The sequence below is a fragment of the Pteropus alecto genome, unplaced genomic scaffold (genome assembly GCF_000325575.1).
Source record: "Pteropus alecto unplaced genomic scaffold, ASM32557v1 scaffold161, whole genome shotgun sequence".
NCBI classification, from domain to species: domain Eukaryota; kingdom Metazoa; phylum Chordata; class Mammalia; order Chiroptera; family Pteropodidae; genus Pteropus; species Pteropus alecto.
Window position 1 is genome coordinate 5,738,073 of NW_006432943.1, and position 20,952 is coordinate 5,759,024.

General features: G+C 34.6%; 1 protein-coding gene across 1 annotated transcript in view; it reads left to right on the forward strand.

Annotated features, from left to right (window-relative positions):
* The window catches only part of ANTXR2 (anthrax toxin receptor 2), a 140,155-nt gene extending 126,459 nt beyond the window's left edge, over nucleotides 1-13,696 (forward strand). The window contains exon 17 of the mRNA XM_006907619.3: nucleotides 9,141-13,696. Coding sequence (XP_006907681.1) covers nucleotides 9,141-9,179 — 39 coding nt within the window. The 3' untranslated portion in view covers nucleotides 9,180-13,696. The remainder of the gene's footprint in view (nucleotides 1-9,140) is intronic.
* The last annotated feature ends 7,256 nt before the right edge of the window (nucleotides 13,697-20,952 follow it).

Genomic DNA, 20,952 nt, shown 5'->3' on the forward strand with positions numbered 1-20,952 from the left:
TCATCCACTCCACCGTGTGCCATTTTTCCACCTATTGGTAACTAATTTTGTTTTCAAAACAACTTTTGTTTTTTTATTTCTCTTTGAAAATATAAGTATATATTAATTCTAGTGTATTTTCTTTTTTTAAATGTAAAATACAGCATCATGTGTACACTATAGTGACCTTGATTTTTTTCTTAATCCTGGCCAGTACTTCACAATAGTATGTACAGATTTTCCTTATTCTTTTTAACAGCTGTATATTATTTATAATATTTGATTGTCTCTGTGTATCTTATAGATTTTTCATCTTGCCCCTATAATGGATATCTGAGTTGTTTTCAGTCATTTACTAATATTGATAATGCTACAACATGGATGTACAAAATTTATTTTCTGTTTTCCTATAGCTTGAAGCTGTATTTTTAGTGGTTATTTTTTTTATATTGGTACTCTACCTGAGATTAGAAAGAGGAAAATTATACCTATACTGCCTGCGATGGGTCCAAGAACAACAAAAAGTTAACCAACTGAAAAGATATATGGAATTCTTTTCTGATTTTGCATATATATAGAATAGTGTACACACTATTGTGAAGTACTGGCCAGGATTAAGAAAAAAAAAAATATATATATATCTTGGGTGTTTACTTCCCATTATAACCTATTATGAGGCTCCATGAGAAGGTATGGCCAACAATGATTTCTGGAGAACTGTCTTAGAGGAGTCAATATCATATTATAAATTATGAGGCATGGGTTAGTTGTTGCATTAACTTCCAACTATATGCCTGAATCTCAAGGAAAAATTAAGAAACTTGCATATGTGCAAAATAAATGTTAACAGTATATGTAGAGTCACTAAAATTTTTCAGGTGCCATAACAGAAAAAAGAAGAAAAACATATGAAGGTTAATTTGTCAGGCATCTATTTAATATCCATATGCTATATGTTCACCTCTGTAAAGTGGGACATTTATATGTTGGACATTTAATTCTAATGGACATTTCCATTAGAAAAGAGTATGTGGAATATATACTTTAGCTAAAATCTTGCCATTTTATTTGTAGCAGAGGATAGCACATATTTTCTCATATTATATATAATTTATACTTATGTACAAATCTATGTGTTTCATATATATTGATATACCTCTCATATATATATGAAAAAGATGATAGTATGAGCCCTCTCTTCAGTCTTGTACCTCTAGTTGCTATAGAATATCTCCACTCAAAGAGCCTATTGTTGGAGGCTGGCAGTCAAGATAACATAGAGGGTGTAGGCTTTGTAAATCTTCTTTTGTGACCACACCAAAATTGTGACAAATCCACAGAGCAAACAGCAAGCAGAGTTGCTTGGGGTCTAGATGAACAGAAGCCCTACAACTAGGGAGAGAATTAAGAGATCACTTTGGAATGGTAGAAAGGATAGAAGACGGGAGGCTGCCCAGTCCCATGTGGGCTGAGCAAGACAGAGGCTATAGCAGCTGCAGCCGGCAGGTTCAGATGTTCCTTTTAAAGAGACTGCGGCTCTGTCGGACTTTGGTGGTGACAGACTCACTCGCCCTGAGCTCTAGTGCTGAGACGGCTACTGGGTGGGGTGCTAGGGACATACGGGGGTGGGGCACTGAGTTGTAGAGCTTCGAGGCAAGGGCTAGAGGGGCTTTTTCTCCCAGGCAGAAGTGCTGGTGGTATCTATGGATCCTTGGATGAGCCCTCTCTGCTCCCAGCATGTGGACGCAGGTACTGCCACAGCCAAGACATCATCAAACTGGATAACAGAGGTCACTCTGCCCAGAGGATTCCCTGAGACTCTGCCCCTCTCAACTTGCAGCCCTACACAAGCCACGGCCAGTGGTGTCCTCAGCGTGCCCTTTGACCCTTGCTGAGCAGCTCTAAGCCCCACACTGGTGGCAGCTGGCCTCGGTTTCTGGTGTGGCCTCTTGAAGCAGCTATAAACACAGCACGGGTGGCATCCATCTTTGGATTGGTTGCTGACACTTACCAGGTGGCCTTGAATGGGCATAGGCTAGGCCTGCAGTTGGACCCCTCTCAAGACTATGCCACTGGACCCCTCAAAGCCACACTACTAAGACTAGGAAATTTATATAGTACATAGAAACAGACACATAAAGGCAGTCAAAATAGAGAGACAGAAAAGCATGTCCTACATGAAAAACAGAACAGAGCTCCAGAAAAATATCTAAATAAAGTACAGTCAAGTAATCTAACAGATGCAGAGTTCAAATGGTGGTTATAAGGATGGATGTTCAATGAACTTAAAGGAAGAGTAGGTGAACTCTGTGAGAACTTTAACAAAGAGATAAAAAACATAAAAAGGGATATGGAAATTATAACAGAGAACTAGTCAGAGCAGAAGAATACAATACTGAGATGAAAAGCACATTTATCTGTTGAGAGTGGATGAAGAGGAGGATCCAATTACTGATATAGAGGATGAGATCGTGGAGGACACCCAATCAGAGTAGCAACGAGAAAACATTTTTGAAAAATGAAGATGACTTAAGGAGACTATGGGACAACATTAGGCGTAACAGCATTCACATCATAGAAGTACCAGAAGCAGAAGGGAGAAAGCAAGAAGTAGAAAACTTCTTTGAAGAAATGATGGGAATGTTCCTAACCTAAGAGAGAAATAGACATACAACCCTACGAAGTTCAGAGATTCCCTCCAAAAAGAACCCAAAGAGGCCCACACCAAGACACATCATAATTAAAATGCCAAAGGTTAAATACAAAGAGAGAATCTTAAAAGCAGCAAGAGAATAACAATTAGTTACCTACAAGGGAGCTCCCATAAGGCTGACAGCTGATTTCTCAGAAGAAACTTTGCAGGATAGAGGGCTTAACATAAAATATTCAAAGTGATGAAAACTCAGGATCTATAACCAAGATTACTTTGTCCAGCAAAGCTATCATTCAGAGTCAAAGGACAGATAAAGAGCTTCCCAGACAAGAAAAAGCTAAAGGAGTTCATTACCACCAAGCCAGCATTACAGGAAATGTAGAAGGGACTTCTTTAAGAAGAAGGAAAATATGTATCAGAAATATGAATAAAGGATGGCAATAACTACATATCTATCAACCCTTTCTTCAAATGAAAAAGAATTAAGTGTCCCAATCAAAATATAGGGTGACCAAATGGATAAGAAAACGAGACCTTTACATAGGCTGTCTGCAAGAGACTCACTTCAGATTAATAGACACACAGATTAAAAGTTAAGAGATGGAAAAAGATATTGCATTATAGACCTAAAGGGTATTGTGCTGAATGAAGTCAGATAGAGAACGACAACTGCTGTATGATTGCATGTACTTGCAGAATCTAAAAAAACAAAACAACGAAAAACAGAAACTCACAGACACAGAGAACATTTTGAGAGTCACCAGATGAGAGGGGGGTTGGAGGGTTACTGAAAAATGGGAAAGGGATTAAAAATTATAAATGAGTAGTTACAAAATAGTCATAGAGATACAAAATATAGCATAAGGAATATAGTCAGTAATGTAATAATTATGTATGGAGGCAGAGGGGTACTAGATTTAGTGGAGTGATCACTTTGTGGTACACCTGAAACTAATATAATATTATATCCCAACTATAATTGAAAAATAATTTTATTTAAAAAGAGCCTATTGTTTCCTCAAGTCAACATTTGTTCCTAATATTTGTGATTTCCTGGACCTCTTCAAATTGTCTTGTGTCTGTTTCTATGTGTACTTGTGCTTGGTATACAATTTTACATTTGAATCACTGTTTACTGTTTTACAAAGCATGAAGGTTTAGTAAACTCTTTTTAGAAGTGAGGATATAAATAAATCATCTGTATTTGAAAAGTCTGAAGTGCAGTTGTATGCTTCAGCTTGTCAATGGATATTTATGAGGTGAGTATAATACTATAACAGTTCTAGCGGTGAAATATATCCTGAGCAGATAGCTAGTAAAGGAGCTTGCAAGCATTAATGCCAGCAGAATTTTAATGTTCAAGAGATGGGAAATGTGACACTTGCTCCGGTTAATGCTACTCTTACTGGCTACAGTGAAAAAGAACGGGTGAAATCAGTTTTCAAATATTGCAACAGAGTTGGGGTCTATACACTTAACCAAGAGCAAATATGTCAGTTCCTACTGTTGTCTTGTTTCCATCTTTTGGTTTAGCTAACTGGAGAGCAGTGACATAATTCACGAAAGTTTCATTTTGACTGTCTACTTCTAATTCCTACTCATTATGAGACCCAAGAGAAGGCAGTGGCTAATGATTTCCGGAGAATTGTCAATGACGTTCTTATTTTAATAGATACTTGTTACTGCCTGAAAATCACCTAAGTAAAGTTAAAGCTGACATTCGAATTGTGAATTTAGCCTTTGTTATGACCAAGTTTATACTTAGTACATTCTGTTCCTTCTTATACTGAGGGAGAGCAGGTAATGGAGTAAAGTACAGAGCTTCAGTACAGAGCTCTACTTTAAGATATCAATCAGGATGTTAATAAATTTCTAGTTTATAAAGAATCATATTGTGCTCATCTTTTCTAGCAGCCAAAGAAAATGAAATTAAGTGTTCAGTCTTTAGACCTGGGCGATTAGTTCTTGTAAAAGAACTTTTGGGATTTTAGGAAGAATAGTGTAGTTTCAACATGCTTGCATGTATAAACCTCAAGTTTGTATTTATTATTTATGTTAATTTAGTTCAGGTTAAGTTCAATTTAATCATCGTTTGAAATCAGATGTCTGCAAAGTGCTTCATTAGCTCCACCAGAATAAGAAAAGGCAAGAGAGAAGGGAAATAGACATGATACATCTTTTTGTATAAAATAGAGGTTGAGGTAATAAATTTGTTAGAGGGTTTTAGAGGTTTAGATGAATTTGGAGTCTTTATGACTAGAAAAGTTGAAAATTAAGAAATATATATTAGTTTACATGTACTTATACCTAGACTATTTCTATAGAATTATTGAGAAAAATACACAATAAAACTTCAGAATGAAAATAGAGAAATAAATGTGGGCCAAAGTCAATACATAGCAACACAAGAAAATGTCTACTAAGTGTGGCAGTTCTTTTTAAAACATCATGTAAATCTGAGCTTTCTGAAAGCAAAGGCGCAAAGAGAAAGACTGAGTTATGCAGTTGTTTTATATAATAAAAGGGACGCACATGAGCTTATCAGAAGGGACAAGATTTTTTTCTAGCTAGTTCTGAACTCCAAGAATTGATCCCTTAATACCAGCAATTGTCGAAAACGCAAAATTCTCTTCATGTGAACAAATGTGAAAGGGATACTACTATAACATTGTCATAAACCTAGGAAGGTATTTCTGAAGAGAAGAAACAAAGTCCAGGTAAATAGTATACTTTTGATCTGACTTAACATAGGCATGCATATCCTGAATAATATCAAACTACATTTTTAGCGCAAAAATCTTAAGTCGAATTACCGCTTTAGAGGTAGATGAGAGTGGATCTCCTTGGGTCGAATTAGCCTGGAGAGGCTTGTAGTGTGGCTACTGGCTCCCTTCTTGTGCACCACTCCAGCTGGAGTGGCCACAGAGGCACCTTGTAGAGTCCACAGGACTTTGTGGAATACAGTATGAAAAAAACACTGAAGTACAGAAATAAATAGCTAGTATAGTCCCGTTACCTAATACTAGTATTAATCTTTATACAGATAGTAAAGTATTAACATAAAATATGTCTCTATGTATATTTCTGTGTAATTAGAGGACATTGAATTGTTTTTTTATTAAGCCATTTAATTAACTTCTAAAAAAGTTTCAGCACTTTTATTATTCATCAGCAAAATGAAATATTCTCAGAAAATGAACAGTAGTAATTAATACTATTTTCCATTCTGTACTCTTTGATGAGTTGTATGTTCCAGCAATTTTATAGTTCTTTGCTTGTTACGTTGATAACATACCTTTATTATGTAGGCACTGTAAACATGAAAATATGAAGTCTTGTAAATCTTGTCATATCCCATTTCTTGCAAATAAAAATTGCTTTGCAATGTTCTGGCATATATTGCTTGCCATGATATCAGTGATAGCCAAAACATTCATGACCTTGAACATAATTAGCATTATCACGATGGGTTTTATAAGATAGTATTGAGTAGTATTTGAAGGGCCAGAGAAACCTAATCACAGTTACTTACAACCAAGGTATGTTGCCTTGATTTTAGAACATTCTGTAAGTGGATGGTAGCAGCTAGCATAAAATAATCCCCTGAGAGTTAGACGCCTGATGGAATACTGAATAAAAATTTCCTTCTGTCCAATAATTTTTTTTTTCATTGGTCATACCTTTTCTATCTTTTCTTACAGCTACTCTCTTCTGTTTCGCCATATTTTCTTCTCTCTTTTTCCACCATTGTATTTTTCTCATTTGGAATCCTCTTTTTCTCTCTCAAATCCACACTTATTTTATATTCCCATTTTTTGACATCTGGCTCCTCCTGCAGTGGAGGTGTGGTCATTTCGTATTCATTTATTTGTTTCTAAGTGGTTATATCTGCTCCATTTTAGACTGTGCAGTAACATTTTAGAGGGAAGATGGATAGCAAGCACCTATATTTTACTGAATTTACTATATGCTAGGCACTGTTCTAAGTGCTTTATATATATTAACAGATTTTTAATCATCATTTAACTGATGAAGAAACAGAAATACTCAGTAGTTAAATGTTGCCCATCGTCACACAGTTAAAAAGTGGCAAAGTGGTATAATGTGGTTTGGCTGTAGTAGAGATGCAGTGGGATCTTTGGGAGAAGGAGCTTCATAACTGGGAGTACCAGGCAACACTATACATCACTTAAACAGCACTCTTCCATGTTGCTGACTTTTTAATTTCTGTAAAATAAAAGTATACCTAGACATTATCAGCTCTTGATAAAAGTGCAAACACTAAGTCCATGGTTAGGAGAGAAGAAGACATTTGGTGGTTTTTGTTAATAGGTGTGTACTAAAACACTGCATTTAGCAGTGGGTTGTTTGTTTGTTTGTTTGTTTGTTGGCATACTTGAATCAATAGATATTTGACAGCTAATGATCAATATTTATCTCAAGCTTTAGAAGAATTGAAATAAGGACCTCAGGATCAAAATCAATAAGGTTTTCTTCATTTGAATTTTTATGTCTTTAATGAAACCATATCAAACGAGATAGAAAATAATTAGATTTGAAATAATTTAGGTGTTGAAGTGATTTTGAGAATTCAGGTGAACTGTGAAACTCACTTTTTAAACTATCCAAGTGCTTAAAGTAAATGAATCAGAGTCACCGAGATTAATCTGGTGTGTAGGGCAGAAATGGTCAGAGAAGGATCCTTATATCTAAATCTAGTTAATTAATGATGAAACTCAAGTAAAAGTAGGAATTCGTTATAAGTTCATTTCAAAATTATGCAGAAGAGCGAAACTTACTGTTTTGGTACATAAAAGCAGAAGAAAAAGATGTCACCAATTCATATCTTTGCTGTCATAATATCACTCCTCATATATTTGTTTGATTCTAGAAAATTGCCAGAAGGTAACATTTGTAATATTCATCACTGTTTTAATTGCATAGTTTATATATATCATTGCATATTTAGTTACACTGTCATGGCTTAGAAGCACTGCTTTATTGCTTTGATCAAATATTTATTAATTATGTCATTTTCCTACCTTCCACCTCCCAAAAGAAAGTTTGGAAAAGAGATATGTCATGAAAATAACATCTTTAACATTTTCTTGGCATATGGTGTTATATTTAGCTAATCTGTAGAAGAGCATATTTTCACTTAATATTCATTCTAAAGACCTTGTTTGAAAGTACTAGATCACTGCATTTACCAAAGAATTTTGACCTCATTCTATGCTCATCTTTCTGCTTTTCTCTTACTTCCTTTTGCACAAATATTATTTGTAGACATTAGGCATAAAATAAGTAACAAAATTCCAATTTTAGTAATATCGTTGCTTCCAAAATTATTTAGAACACAGATAATTCGATTAATATTTGTCTTTTAGTCAAAAGCTAGTGGAAACTAGTTTCCTTCTATGTTTTTATTTCTTCATTAATTTATGAAATTTCCAAATTTATTGAGCAGTAATTTTTGAAAGGAAAATGGACTAAAGTCCTATTTTACACTCCAAATTTTCTTCTCCAACAATATTTGTTGTTCCTTTTGAACATTATCATGTATTGTAAACGAATATATTGTTCGCTTTTAGAGGGAAATAAATAGAAGTTCTAATTAGAGAAATTAGAGAATAGGTATTATGAGGAATAGAAAGTCTCAATAGGGTGATAATCTTCCTTAACTAGAAAGCAGTAGCTTTTGGCCTGTTGAGGAATCTGGACAATATTTATGTAGTACAGTATACCAATAGTGCCGTATCAATCACGAACTTGGTTTTCAAATGAATCTTAGGTTATTTACAATTACATATGAAACAATGTGGCTCCACAACCTTCATTGAATTGCTAAGGAGTTGGAATGGCAAAGTTTCTTTGGAAATGTGCAATGTAAATAAATAATCACCATTTGTACAGAGCAAATAATTATGATGTGCAGTTGTGAGAAATGATCAACAATAATGGACAAGATCACAAATAAGTCTCAACAACAATGGACAAGATCACAAATAAGTCTCTTGCAAAAGTGTGTAATAAAGTAGATGACATCTCTCTTTCTCCCTGACTCCTTATCTTCAGTCTCTTACTACTTTTAATAGTGCTCCTCATGTACTTTAGAAACACCAGTTTTATATCAGTTTTAGAAGCACTGGATTACATAAAGGAATATTTTCATTTTAATTTATTATACAAAGAAACATATAAGGTTGTGGCTTTGATATTTTATTGCTAGGATAGTAACACCATACTTTGAGTAGCAGTAACATATTTCTCTTCATAGAATTTTCTTGTGCCCAAATTTACCATATCATTGTGTAGGTGAACTTGCTGTGGAAAAGATCTGAATAAACTATGTGCTTTGACTCAAGGAAAAAAAAAAACTTACGACTTGATATCTCATCTTAACATTCACCTTAGCTTGGGTAATCATTTATTATGGCAGGAAAACTAGGTATGTTATGCTTTTTTATAATTGCTTTAATATTTCAATAAGGATTTGTTTCTTTCCTAGGGCCGTTGCATAAACTTCTCCCGAGTTTCGTCTCAGTAAAAGGAAAGCAGGAAGACCAAGAAGGTATGAAGATGGTACATCTTCACACTGCTGAATTCCAACCAAATGAGAAACTAATAAGTGCATTTTAGAAGTTTTTGGAAGAGCAGCTTTATTCCTTTCAGTCAGGAAATGTTTTCTCTGCCTTCTGCTTTGCTTGCACCAGACATTTCCAAACATTTGTTCTGCCATCTACACGGCAGTTGATGAAACCCAGTGGCAACTCATGATTCATCACACTGAAAATAAGGAAGAACTTTAATGTACATGCTCTGGTTTGCACAAGAAAGTTTGAATGTGTGGAAGAGGAACAAAGCAAAAATGACAGCAAGAAGATGATATCAAAACAGGGACCACAAAACAACTGGCCGTGATGGATCTTTAATGGAGAAAGGAGTGTTTAACATGGAAACATGGCACTTGTGTTTTTACATGGCAAGATTGTTTAGCCACGGGCAGAGTATAAAATTTCCCACCAGGCTAAGCAAATAAAGGGGTCTATTGCCTTATAGCTCTGTCAGATCACAAAATCTTTCCAAGTCGCCCACCACAACGTGCCTTACGGGAAGCTTCTGACTGGACTTCTTGTCATTCTAACACTGAAAAGTGCACACGCATGACAAAATGTAGACAGGATGCCTCAAGGTATTGGTAGCAAGCAAGATTGTGCCCTTTAGTTCTTGAAGACACCTTTCTTTCATTATGCACTCGGGAAAAGAAGAAATTAATAGAGCGTTATTCCACAGGAAGACAGCCACTAGGCAGAGATCTTGAGTGGAGTATAAGGGACTCATAATTAAGAACTTGTCCCTGTGATTGGTAGATTTACCCCTCTTTTAATGTGTAGGGTTTAGTAGTGCATAAAGCATTAATATCTGTAAACATACCTAGGAGTTTTGTTTGCTTTTAATTTAAAGGAAGCAGTAACATCGAAGCTTCCGCTCAGGGTTTTTTCTTTCTCCAAGTCTCTGAGGGCTCTTCAGCGTCACAAGCCAGCAACTCTCTTTGCATGAAAATTTCAAAGTTTAATTAATATAATTAAAGGCAACAGCAAGCAGCAGCCTGTGAAGATTTTGCTCATCTTTTTTATGCCTTTTGACATTGAATGACCTATTACTGTATGCACATTACTTGGATTTTGAGGAGCACTTCACCTTGGTTATGATTCAGTAGAGAAAAAAAAGATCTCCACTCATCAATTTATAAATTAAATTTTCAGGAAGATCGGCCACCACAAAACATCGAAAATGTATGTATTATAATTTTTTAGAAAAACCACCATCGTGTCATGTCGACAATGCCAAATTATGTTAGCGTGAGCAGAAACACTGTGGGGGAGGAAGAAGGCAGCAGCTGAAGAAAAAAGCTCAAATGATCTAGTCACTTTCGATACTGTACTTCAGATGCGAAATGGATATTCGACTCGAAACCTGACAAAGCGCGCCTGCTTTGATGTGAACTGGTATAGACAATGACCAGTGGCTGGGTCAGTGGGATGTCTCTCTGCGAGCACAGAGGCTTATCAAATGACACTAAAAATAAGTTCAACAACCATCACATTGGAGGGGAGAAGGCGAACATTTCATGTTTGGCGGGCATGTGAGTGCACGAGATGGAAAGAGCGATTTGGAGCAACCCAGTATAATTACCCCCGTTGTGCTCTTAATGGATATTTCAAAGGACGGCAGTGATTTTGTTGGTTGGTGTCCAGAGTTGTGGCACTGTTCCAAGAAGCCTTACAAACACAAATATACGTATATAGACACACACACACACACTCACACACACATATATATATACTCTAGTTTGAATCTTTTGCTCAAGTTTATTTATGTCACTGGCTGGCTGGATCCAAAGTCATGTGTCTACATATTCATAAATAAAAATTTACTTGTGCCTCTGCTACCATTTTCTTTAAGCCTACATAAACTCAAGCCTTGTTTGGTTGAATATATAATTGTCTTGGTTAGTTTCAGGGACAGAATTATATTGAGTTCCAACATGTCTTTTATGTTCACAAATGATACTATTAGCAGTAACTATTCATGTGTGCAAGTGTGACTTGGAAGCCAGATACATATGCAGTTAATTAGTTCTTGTAGACCTTCGTTCTACATTTGCATCTGGGACAGCGCCTATTGCTATTTTCTTAAATTGGCACTTCATTTCTGACAAGTGCACACTCCTAAATGGCATTTAAGAATATTAAGGATGCTTAGAGGCTGAGGCTGTTTCTTTGATAGTTACTTTGAATTTGTCTAGTATCATATGGCATTTGTATGACACTTGTATTTTGCTACATGAGCAATGTAAGTAGATAACGGCTCTTAAATGGTAAAATAGCTTTCTGTAGATTGTCATGCAAATGAATTTTCAGTTCTAACATAACTATGAAGAGCTCTCAATGAGGGAGAGGCAATGGTCTATTGTAGTCTAATAAAAAACCCTCATAAAGTTCAAAGACAGATGGAATTTTATTACACTTAAAGATGTGAATCAGATCTTTGTTATGATTTTCTCTGATTAACTAACAAATGAGAAGAATTTGCTTTAAAGAGTACTGTTTTCTTACCAAAGGACTAAATTGAAAAATTCTACATCTTTTAAACAGGAAAATAAAAGCTTAGAATAAAGCCATTTCTGTAAGTTTAATAACATTTTATATTTAATGTAAAAAACTAACTCCTGTTTAATATTTTGGACATAATGTCCTTGAAGATCTACTTTCTGTGAATAAACGAGTAAGTCTTTATCCATAATCCGTTTGTGCTGCATAAGGTTGCAAAAACAATTAAGTGGGAAATGACTCCTAACTTATGTGTCTACTCTGTCTGGAAAGAAAGTTTTGAAGACATCTATATATATTTCATAACAATGTCTGTTCTTTATGGATTTGATCCATAAATATTTATCTATCTGAAAACTTTGATACTTGGAATGTTTTCCTTTAAGCATTTGGTGCTCCCAGAAAAAACATTTGGTGCTGAGAGTTACAGCACTGATGCCTTTCCCCAAGTTAATTCTATTTTAAAATTTTATATTTCCTTGTCAATGAAATGTAGAGTAACATTTGAGACCCTCCATTAAGTAGGGAGCAGCATCTGTCACTATGGATAATTACTATTTTGACAAAAATATGTAAGGTTTAAACCTTCTATATTTCAAATCGTTAGAGAAAAAGCAATTTGCTTATATTTCCTTTAAACTTTATTCTAACCATTTTAAATCATAAATTATTCAATATTTGTTTTTTAAATAAATTTTTACTGGATAAAAGATCGAGAGTCTCTGTGAACTTAATAACTTTAAATAGCCATGACCATTGTTTACTAATTAGAGGAAATTTATTAGTTTTTTTAAATTAAAACTATATTATGGACAACAAAATGTCTAAAATATTTTTGCTTCATGAATTACACATATTCTTTAATTTTAAGAGGGCAAAACACAATAAGGTCACATTTACAAATATTGTAAAGCATTGTAACTTCCTCCACTGCAAAGCCTCGTGGTTCACTTTTACAAGGTTTTGTACAGCATCACATTACTTTAGGAAATTTATTAGTGTTATTGCTACTGGAAAATTTTGGTGGTTGTATGTGCACAGTAGAAATATATCCATTAGTTTCATACGAAAGAAAATCTAGAATCTAGAATCATAGATCATCTCTGGTGCATCTATTGTATGTTTAAGGCAAGAAACAAGGTGAGGCTAGAAAATGTCTATTTGCAGATAATAAAGTGAATGCAACCATATAGTCTAGTCTTGGAGTTAGATTAATATTTTATTTAGTAAATGTCTATAGCATATTTCTGAGAACACTTCAGTTTTGGTATAGCTATACGTTTAATAGATTCTAATTCAGTCAACTTGATAAAAGAAAGAAAAATTCTTTTCTTTCTCATAATGTAGCAAGCCCCGTGCTTGTTTTTTAGGTACTTTATTTTTATGCTTTTCTGCCAAAAGAAAATGCTGATAAGCGCACAACATAACATGCAAATTTATATTAAAATGTGCTTGTTCAGATTGCTTTTCAAGATCTATATGAAGGTAAGGTGTGTGTGTGTGTGTGAGTGTGTGTATCTATGTGTGTGTGTGAGATAGAGTGACTGAGTGTGATACATGCTACAAATCGTCTTGGCTTAGGAATCTGGTGATGGAGGGCCTAGACCATAGACCTAGCCACAACTAGCTTGCTGAAATTGAATGTATCAGCTTCTCAACCACGGGCCGGAGATGAACTGAAGATAACTAAAGTTTCTTCCACTCTGATAGCATTTCTCTGAATATTGTCATATTGGAGGTTTTTGTATTTATATATCATGTTTTTAATAACTTGCTTTATTTGTAAGCATGGTAATATTAGCTCTGTAAACTGCTATTTAGTTACAAAAAAGACATTGAAGCGTAGTACAAAATTTGATAATTAGCCATAAGAGAGTAAGTTCTCAATTAATTTCTTATAACTACAATTTGTCAAAGAAGAAACTAATAATAAAGTTTATATCTGATGAAATCCCTCAAGAGATGAATAAAATATTGACAAATATATTCACATATTTCAGTCTGACTTTACAATCTTAGCAAGAATCTTAAAGGTGTGTATAAAAATGTACAGAAGTTGTTATGAGATATATATGCCACTGGTTTTAATGATTGAGGTACTTTGTACCTTGCAAAAAATGTATTGAATTTTTCTTTCCTTAGTCAAAACTGGGGGGAAAAGATCTCAGTTGAAAATAACTATGCCTGCGTTTCCCATAACAAGTATTCAATGGAGAACATTTTATTGTGTAATTTGAACACAGCTTAGGTCACGTAGTATGTTAGAGTTGCTAACCTAACTACAAAGTTACATTATAAAAGGAAACTGAAAGTAAGAATTAAAAAAATAAGTCTCTTAACATCGTCTTTGAATTACTGTAAAGTTATTTGTATCTTAGATGAATTATGTTTACAAGATTGTAAATATCAATGGATAATCCAAAGTGCATTGCAAAAGTTAGTAAAATGTACGTTTAAGATTTCAATATGATAGAAACATCAAGAGTTAATTTAGAATGTAGACTATCAAAAAGATATGTGTTGCCTAAAAGGCAAGATGATTTTAAATAATTTTGATGCAGAACAAAGAAATTGAGAGCTTCCAAAGTCATAGATGATAGAAAAAGGAAAGATCATGTACTAACTTCGAAATAAATCTGAACCTCTCTGCATGCTTTTGTACTCCACCATCTGATTTGTATAAGTAATTGGAGAAAGAAACACTGACAATATAAAATAAGATTGACTAGTTCGAGCAGATGACACCTGTAAATAGAATTTTTACTAGTTGAAATTCTGATGTGAAATGAGATGATTATCATTATCACACTAAAGTGTTCTTTCTGAGTTCTTTATTTTTTTAAAAAAAATCCTCTAATTCTAAAAGTCTCTGTTAATTAAACAGAGCAATGACAGACCATCTTCTTTAAATACTTTGTTTGTGTGAGGCTGTCACATGGGAAGAAAGATTAAATTTTAAACAATATGTTCAAGTGTAAAAAATCTTCAACAAATTCTTAATGTTTAAAAAAATGGGAGAAGGTTCCAGGACTTTTATAATTAACATCCTGGGATTCTTCATAGGGAGCTGAATATTCCAGAAAGTTTGAAAGGATTTTACATAATTTTAAAAAGGATATCAAAGACTAAATTATGCCTTGGAATATTCAGTGTACTTTTTCTCATTTTAAGGGATGTTGATTGGTATGATCACAATAATATGGCACAACACTAAAAACGAAAGAAAATTACCATGGCATTAATGATTGTTTATCATCTCTGAAATGAGGTATTTATATCAATGATTAAAATTTTTTTATTCAAAATGACAAAGACCAATTCACAAGTGATTTCAGACTTATTAAATCTATTGAGTAGAGTAAATCTATTGAGTAGAGTAAAAATAGTATATTTCTCAAATTATTTCTTTAAAATTACAAATAACGTGGAAGGCATCCCTTTACTTTAAAAAATATTTCCCTTGACTCTTCAAATATCAATCCAATAAACTTCAAACCAAGGTCATTACTACATATGTTTATAATTTCTAACATTGAGAAAACACTTATAATATCAATTAAATTGAGAACAGAAGGCTTGTATTAGTTTTCTATTGCTGCTACAATAAACAGAGTACTGTAAACTTAGTGGCTTAAAACAACACAAATTTCTCCTCTTAAAAGTCTGGTGGTTCGAAGTTTCACTGAGCTAAAAAGCTAAGATTTGAGCAGGACTGATTCCTTTTAGAAGCTCTGAGGGGAGAATTTGTTTCCTTGTCTTTTCAGCGTCTAGTGGCGACCTGTTCCTTGGTTTACGGCTCTTTCTTCCATCTTCAAAGTATTTCACTAGCCTCTGCTTCAGTCATCACATCACCTCTTTTCTCTCTGATCTCCTTTCTCCCTCTTAAAAGGACCATTGTAATTATACTGGACCCTCTCAGATAATCCTTGATAACCTCCTCATCTCACAATCCTTAAATAATTACATTTTCAGAATCCCTTTTTCCACATAAGGTATTAATCACAGGTTCTGGGAATTAGAACATGGACATCTTGGCGGGGGCGGGAGGGAGGTATTCAACCTACCACACGGTTGAATAATAATTTTTCTTTCATTAAATACTTTCCTTGTATCTGATACCACAACAAAAAAAATGTAAGTTGAGTTCAACTTCCTCCATTAGATCCTTGTCTACCAAAATTCTTTAGATCTCGTCATCACACAGTGATTTTGGTTTTAGAGGAACTCCATTTGTCCCCATTCTACTGCTTCATATTTTACTTGAGATTTTTTTTTTTTTCAGAAAAAGTAAAAAGTGCTAGAGGATAAATTCTTGGAAGAGCTTTGCCAGATGATAAACCTTACATAAGGCTGAGAAGCATTTAGGTGGTTTTTTGGTTGCCTCTGGAGCATTTCGCTGGCCTGTCTGCATAAGTCCAGAAGTTAACCTAGGTTTAGTCCCCATAGTACTTTTTGCTATCATGCTGAAAATCTCTTTAGAAGATATTGAAATATCACTAGAGACAAAGGACAAAAATAGTTTATGTCCTAATGCTAATGTCAGCAATAGATATATAAAAAAGAGCTTGATAAGCATTTTTAAAATTATTATATTAACTATTTTATCCAAACCATGTGGCATTCACACATGGCACACCCTGTGTTTACACAGGTCACTGATTCCAATCTGACCACTCACACGAGAGAATATATATATATTCTGGCTACTCATACATGAGAATATATGTATAATATTGTGTATTATATATATGTGTGTATATATATAGTTTTGATTATATTATTTGGTTCCATGTATGATTTTGTCACTCCAGAACATATATTCCACAACAGAAAATTTAACAAATAATTATTAAATGTCTACTGAGAGCCAGGCAATATGTGAATCACTAGAAAAGTGGTAATGCATAAGTTGAGCTTACATTCTAGTGGTGAAAAAATATAAGTAATAGGTAACAAGTGGGATGAGCACCTTGAATGTGTGAGTGCTATGGTAGCATTTAACAAGAAGATTTAACTGGGTCTAGGGTTTCAGGAGAAAACGAGTAGCAAGAACTTTGAAGGATAAGGACACAAAGGGAGGAGGAAAAAAAAATATGTAGATAGTGGGAAATCATACCCTAGAATTAATAGAAACTAGGCTCTCTTTGAGGACTGAGAGATATGAATTACAGAATAGGCTGATAAGAGATAGGTCATAATGATATAGGAAGGGATCAAAAAGTGTAGGGCTAGGTTCACCATTTTTTACTCTATTTTCAATATGAAAAGATTTTCAACAAGTGTCTGAAGGTTTAAAGCAGGAAAGAAATAGTACTGACGTTTGGAAACAATAACAGATTAGAAAAGAGACCATAAAAGAAAGGATACATCACAGATAAACTCAATATCTATCCTCAAATCTCACATCATTTTGCATTGTCTAGATATTATATTTCTGAGCTTGTCATAAATCAAACTCCCTTTGAATTAAGGGACCATTTATTTTCCACTACCTCAATTAAAACATATTCCCCTCAGTTTTAAACAGAAGTCATGTGTTTAAAGTTAGAACTAGTCATTCTTGCTTCACACTGGCATTTTTTTCTGTTACTTATTCAAGAGTACTATTTTGAATAATTTGGTCCACAGTACTACTTCTCCCCTCACTTGTCCCCCTACACCATCTCTATGGGACTTCTCACCCCCGTGCCTAGATTTCTGGGGTCCGACCTCCACCAAGTTCCTATTGCTGCTCTAAATCTTTTAGCTTTACCCTTATATTGGCTGGAGACTTGCTAATGCTAGTAACACCAATTTCACAATATCGGCATGTCCTACCCAGAAGACCTAGCATAATGCACATTAGGATGTCACCCCTATTATATTATTCTTGACTTTTAGAACTTCTACTGCAACTGAGACAAAAAGAATCCCATTTAACATTATGTTATAATTTATTTAAAAGGCACCATTCTGGGCATTGGGGAAATAGTAGTGAAGAGTGGCAAGATCTTGGCTATCATGGATTTTACATTCGAGTGAAGAAACAGAAGATAAACAGTGGGACTTCCAGAGAGATGCTCTCATAAGGTGTCAAGTATGTAATATTTGTCATATGTGCTGTGAAGAAAATAAAGTAGGATGAGATTAAAAACTAAGCACAGAAGGATTTGTAGTTAAGGTGGTCAGAGAAGGTCTCTCTGAGGGCATGAGAATTCCAGATAGAAGGAAGAGCATATTCCCAGGTCCTAAGACAAAAACAAACTTGGTAAGGACAGAAAGTTGAATAGAGAAGGGCAGAGGGGCTGGCGAGAGAGTGTGTGTGTGATAGGAGGGGAAGCTAAGGTAGGGCTTTGAAGGCCATGTAAGAAGATTAACTAAGATAGGAGGCCAGCTCTTAGAGGATTTGAGGAGGATAGAGATATATTCTGTTTTATGGTAGGAAAAAAATAATGACTCTAGCTTCTGAGTGGAGAGTAAGCATTAGGAGGCAAAGATGGAAGCAGAGAGACGTGTGAAAATATCCTGTTTTTAAAATTCTATGTAAATGTAAGACCATTTATATATTTTTCAAAAGATAGCGATGAATAATATAGAAGACCTATATTTGAAGTTGACCATAATATTATTAAAAGAAATACCAGGATATTAAAAATATCATACTTGTAGTACTTGGGTAACTGGAAGAATAAATTGCCCTTCCTCTCCTCTTTGTAGTCAACAAATGATCATGGCAGCTTTTGTCTAAGGACTTAACTCAGTGAGGAAGGGCTCTTGCAAATCACACATTCAAAGATTCAGTTGAGTTCTTACATATGAAGTGAATCTCCAATCTGAGTTCTGAAATAGTAGCTAAACAAAACAATTTCCCTGCATAAAGCAAATCTTGGAGAGTTTTTCCCCCTCCCCTGAAATGGAAGGGAAATAATATGAAGAAGAAAGGAGAGAGAGAGTGGGGATTGCTGAGCAACATCATAGATTGAGCATAACTTGAGAAAATGACAGAGAAAGTTTTTTGTTTTTAAGAATGGAGATAACTGATATTCCATTTTAAATTGTATGCACTCCTGCAATGTAAATTCTTCCAACTCATTATTGCAGTTGTCTGCTAACTCAGTTTTTGTGTTTCTTTGGGAAGTTGGCTGAGATTGGGAAAACACCCAAGGGATAGTAAAATTATTCTTAAAATAAATATAAAAAATAAGCCTCTCTGAAAATTTGCAGACATATTGTGGATTGGCCAATCCAAAACTGATCAGTGGGTTTAAGTTAACATATGGGTCTTAAACAGCAAAGTGACCCCACCTGTTCACTGTTTTTTCCCCAGAATTTAAAGAAATAGATATATTTTAAAAGAAAGGAGAATAATTTTAAAGTTAATAAAACTAACATTTACTTCAAACATTCTTTGAGTAATAATCTTGAACAAGACATCAATAAACTCTAAAATGATAGACAGGGATCAGATTCTCCAGCTAGATTTCCCCTAAAATATAACACCATGTGCCAATAAAAGGCCCTTGAGTTCTTAGGAACAAATTATTAAATTCTATACATGCAATTAAATATTGTTTATATCTTTTATACTTTTCATCACTTTATATAGCTACATACACCTTTCAAAGAAGTATATTTATATTAAAAAATTCTATGAATGACTCACAATATGACCTTTTACGTGCTTCACGATCCCAAGGATATCTTTAATCATTCATATGAAGCAATTTGACAAAAATAATGATTTCTTGCTATTTCAAACCAGGCAAACCACTGGATAACATTAATAATTTGCATTGATATATCATTTTATAATTTTCCAAAATACTCCCACATGTATTATTATTTTTATTTAATAAACATGGCTGCATATTAAGTATACAGTGCTAATTTGGACAAAATCTAGACAAATTGGGTATGAAATTGTGGTGGAAAGGTATAGGTGGGAGGTGGGAGAGATGGCCTTAACTCAGCAAAAAAAAAGTTGTACAGCATGAATCCTGAGTGACCCATTTAAAAATAAAGCTCATCTCATAAAATGAGATTTAATGCTAAATGAGACCTGTTTTATATGAGCAACTCCAGATAAACTCTGCTGCTGAGAGTATCTCATGTTGCCACACAATTTTCCATGTGTATTAACAGCCTCCCTGAGGAGGCAAAATATTTTTAAATCATTTGTTGCAATTTAAATCATTTAAATCATTTGTTGCAAAACATTACTTTGGTCTAAGTCACAGGTCACTTAAGCACATAAAAACATAATATTCCCCAAGGGGAAACAAAACAGAACAAAACAGAATACCATAAAAATGATGAGGTTAAGAAGGTTGACACAATTCCTAGGGAAAAGGGAGGTTTCTGTAGGAAATTGTTTTCAGGGCCAGCTGAAGGACATTACAGTAGATATCATTGCTTTAACACAATTTCAGAGGCGGTTAATGTTGAGCAAGAAAGGAAAGAAAACCCAAGACAATGAAAGGATAGTCAATTCAGAGTCTTAGTTTTAATTTCCAAGAATCATATAGTAAAGTGACTCCACGATGGAAAACTGAAATAGATTTGTATTTTGCTTTTTCATCTTGTAATAATTAACTGTACCAGGTGTTTATTCTATTTTGAAATCAGTATTTCCTCTCTATTTTACCAACTGACCTCCACAAAGCAGGTAAAGAACAATGCTGCTTACGGCGAGGCCAAGTATGGAGACCTTTCAGCCATCTACAGCACCCTGGTTTTCTGACAGCCCCTGGAGGAGGGCAGGGATGTCTAGGTGGAGTCTTGGGGTAGAGGATGATAGTTGTACTTATTATCAAGAGTGTGAAGATGCCCCCGCCCCAGATGATTGTGAACCATGCCTAGGTTTGGGGAATTGGTTCTGTTGCTTAGAGAAAGGAGCCAAAAGCTGATCAAGAAGGTCAGAAGCCATACAGCAATTGTACAGGGGACGAAAAACAATAAGAACAAAGCCAGAGAGAGAGAGGGAAATTGCTTTGTGTTTGCACATTTGTTAGCTTAATTAATGAATATTGACAGGTGCCTACCTTGTGCAAGTCTCTGCAGGAGGTGGTGGGATATTGCCTTGAGAAAGGCAAACTGGTCTCGCCAATCATTTTGGCAAGTGGAGACAGACATTAAACAAGAAGATGAAAGATTATGAGTTCCATAAAGGGAAATGTAAAGTACTATAAAAGCATACAATGGGAAGGGGCTAACCAAGTCTGTGTCCTT